General features: G+C 50.7%; 1 protein-coding gene across 1 annotated transcript in view; it reads right to left on the minus strand.

The window, feature by feature from the left end:
• VIPR2 (vasoactive intestinal peptide receptor 2) overlaps positions 1 to 956 on the minus strand; it is a 27,006-nt gene extending 26,050 nt beyond the window's left edge. The window contains exon 1 of the mRNA XM_011380599.2: positions 813 to 956. Within this exon, the coding sequence (XP_011378901.1) occupies positions 813 to 956 (144 nt within the window). The remainder of the gene's footprint in view (positions 1 to 812) is intronic.
• Positions 957 to 2,587: the final 1,631 nt, after the last annotated feature.

The following is a 2,587-nucleotide window of genomic DNA, read 5'->3' on the forward strand; positions in this document are numbered from 1 at the left end:
GACTCTGGGTTCAGTCAGACAAACATTTCTTTTGCTCAGTGTTCAAGCCTGGACAAGCCCAGACATCTCTGAGCCATCTGCCCACTTGTACACGAGATAGTGACCGCCACGCCTCAGAGGCAGCGTGAGGTCAACCAAACGCGAGTGCTATGTTGCAGCTGCGTGTGAACAGCACCTCAGGCGCAGCCGAGACGAGGTCCCCGTGGGGGTTTCTGGGCGCGCAGAGGGGCACACGGCATGAGAGGCTGTGACAGTGACGGATGCAGGGGGATGGGGGGAAGAGAAGGTCTTCCTGGGCGGGGCTTGTAGAGCGCTGTCTCAGATGAGATGGGCGGGTGGCTGAGATCGGGCGTGGCAGCACCCGTCAGCGGGAACACTGGACAGAAGCACTGAGGACAATGGGGACAATGGGCGTGCTGAGGGCTTCGGGGAAGTTCACGGCCAGTTCACGAGGCCTGAGGGCCGGCCACATGTCCTCAGGGCTGGGGCGAGGAGCTTCTCTGAGGGTACCTGTCATGGCAGTTTTGTTTCTGGGCAGCTGTCACTGGCCCCACGAAGCCGAGGCAGCCCCTGATCGTGCTGTGCCGGCGGCCTGCGGAAGCCTTGGTCCCTGCCCCAGCCTCTGGTCACAAGGGCCACACCTACCGAAGGACATCTTGGTCATTTCCCAGTCTTAACAGCTGTGAGTGGAGCCGCTGTGACCGTCCACGTGCAGGCTTCGTGTGACAGTCTTCATCTCCTTTGGGGAGACGCCAGGGCGCATGACCGCGGGGTCGCAGGGTGAGAGCATGCTTAGTTCTGTAAGAAGCTGCCGAACTGTCCTCCAGAGCGGCTGCCCCATGCCGCGTCCCCGCCAGCACTGGTGGTGTCCGAGTTCGGATTTTGGCTGTTCCAACAGGCGTGGTGGTGTCTCGTTCTAGTTTGCGTTTCCCTGACGACATGTGAAGCATCTTCATGCGCTCGTGGGCCTCTGTCTTCCTCGCTGAGGTGTCTGTTCAGGTCTGCCAGCAATCAGAGTAAGTGCAGCAGACAGGAGACACGTCGTTCTGGTCTGAGGCAGGGTGCCAAGGGTAAGTTTGTCAGTTTCATGATTTTGTTGTGACTTTTTTCTCATTTGAGCACAATTTTGTGATAGCCAGCTTTGTATACTGAAATGCAAAGATTTCTAATTTGGGCCTTTTACATTTTTCTTCTGTTTGTCTATATTTTTGCTAAAGTTTTTTAATAATTACTTTATAAACAAAAAAAGAAAAGAGCTATTTTCGAAGTTTTTAATGGAACAGTATATACTTATAAAATATATAGTCTTCGGTTTAACTTTTTCCTGGAGTTTCTACTCATATTTAGTCCAGGTTCGACAAAGCGCTGCATTTTAAAAACAGCTTTTTCCTCTTTGCTTTTTAAAATCGAGGCGCAAGTTAACGCCGCCAAGGGCACAGCACGTAAGTGTTCAGCGGGAGCGTTGTATGTACATGGATGGGGCGGAGCCAACACTTCCAGAGCCCAGGGCTCCGTGGCCCCTCTCCCCGTCACCGTCCCAGCCCACGGCCCAGGACAGCTGTGCCAAAGCCACGAGGCAGTGCTGACCGACGATGGCTGGAGCCTGCGCCCCTCATTCTGATGTTCAGTCACACGCTGATCTGCATAGCTGTCTGATCGTTTGAGTCTCACCCTCAGCCAAGCGGTAAACCGGGCAAGTGTGGCCATGACCCACGTTCCTGTTGTCCCCTGGGTGCTGGAGCACAGCCTTCAGCATGGCAGGGTTTGCTGCGTGGTAATTTGCACATTGCTCTCCCCAGCTCATCTTCAGATACTCGTGCAAAATGGAAAACCCAGTGTCCAAATGATTACCGACTATTCACCAATCAGAAAGTATTTAGTTAGCGCCCAGTATGTGCAAAGCACTTTGTTTCACATTTGGAAAAAAAAAAAAATCTCAGAGAACCAGAGGCTTGTGTCACGCCTCATGGAGCTACAGTCTGCAGGGGACAAACGTTCAGTCATTACAGGAAAAGCCATGTTGTCATCAGCGCTTTGTTCCGGGAAACTCGGCCAGCCTGTTACATGGAGTTTAGATGCACTGACCATAAACAAAGCAAATATTGAACTTTAACTCAAATGCTAAGGACATCAACTTGGACGCATAATAACTGCAGAAAGAGGATCTGTTAAACTCTCAAAAAAAAAGACTAAACCCACATTTCTCCTAAAGAATGTTGTTTACTGAAGTTGAGAGCTTTTTAGCTGATTGCTTTAAAATTTGTCATTCCTCAGACTGGTCCTACCCTGCTTTGATTTTATTTATGCAGTGTTCTCTTCTAGCTTGTAAAGTATGTTTTTGAGTGAGGATTCAAAATAGAATGTGAGGGAAGAGGAAGACACTGAAAAAGCAAAATACAGGTAGAATAATTAAATTATCCCGTGCCTCCTGTCCCCACATCTGGATTCTCAGAAAGGTAATTGGCTTGTCCCCAAGTGGCACCATGTGTAGACGGCTGTAATTGGATTATATGAGATTGGTCAACTTTATACCGTTGGCACCTGTCCCAGGGGTCCCCCAGGAATCCCGGGGCACACGAGCAGCAGC

Source organism: Pteropus vampyrus, unplaced genomic scaffold, assembly GCF_000151845.1.
Source record: "Pteropus vampyrus isolate Shadow unplaced genomic scaffold, Pvam_2.0 Scaffold396, whole genome shotgun sequence".
NCBI classification, from domain to species: domain Eukaryota; kingdom Metazoa; phylum Chordata; class Mammalia; order Chiroptera; family Pteropodidae; genus Pteropus; species Pteropus vampyrus.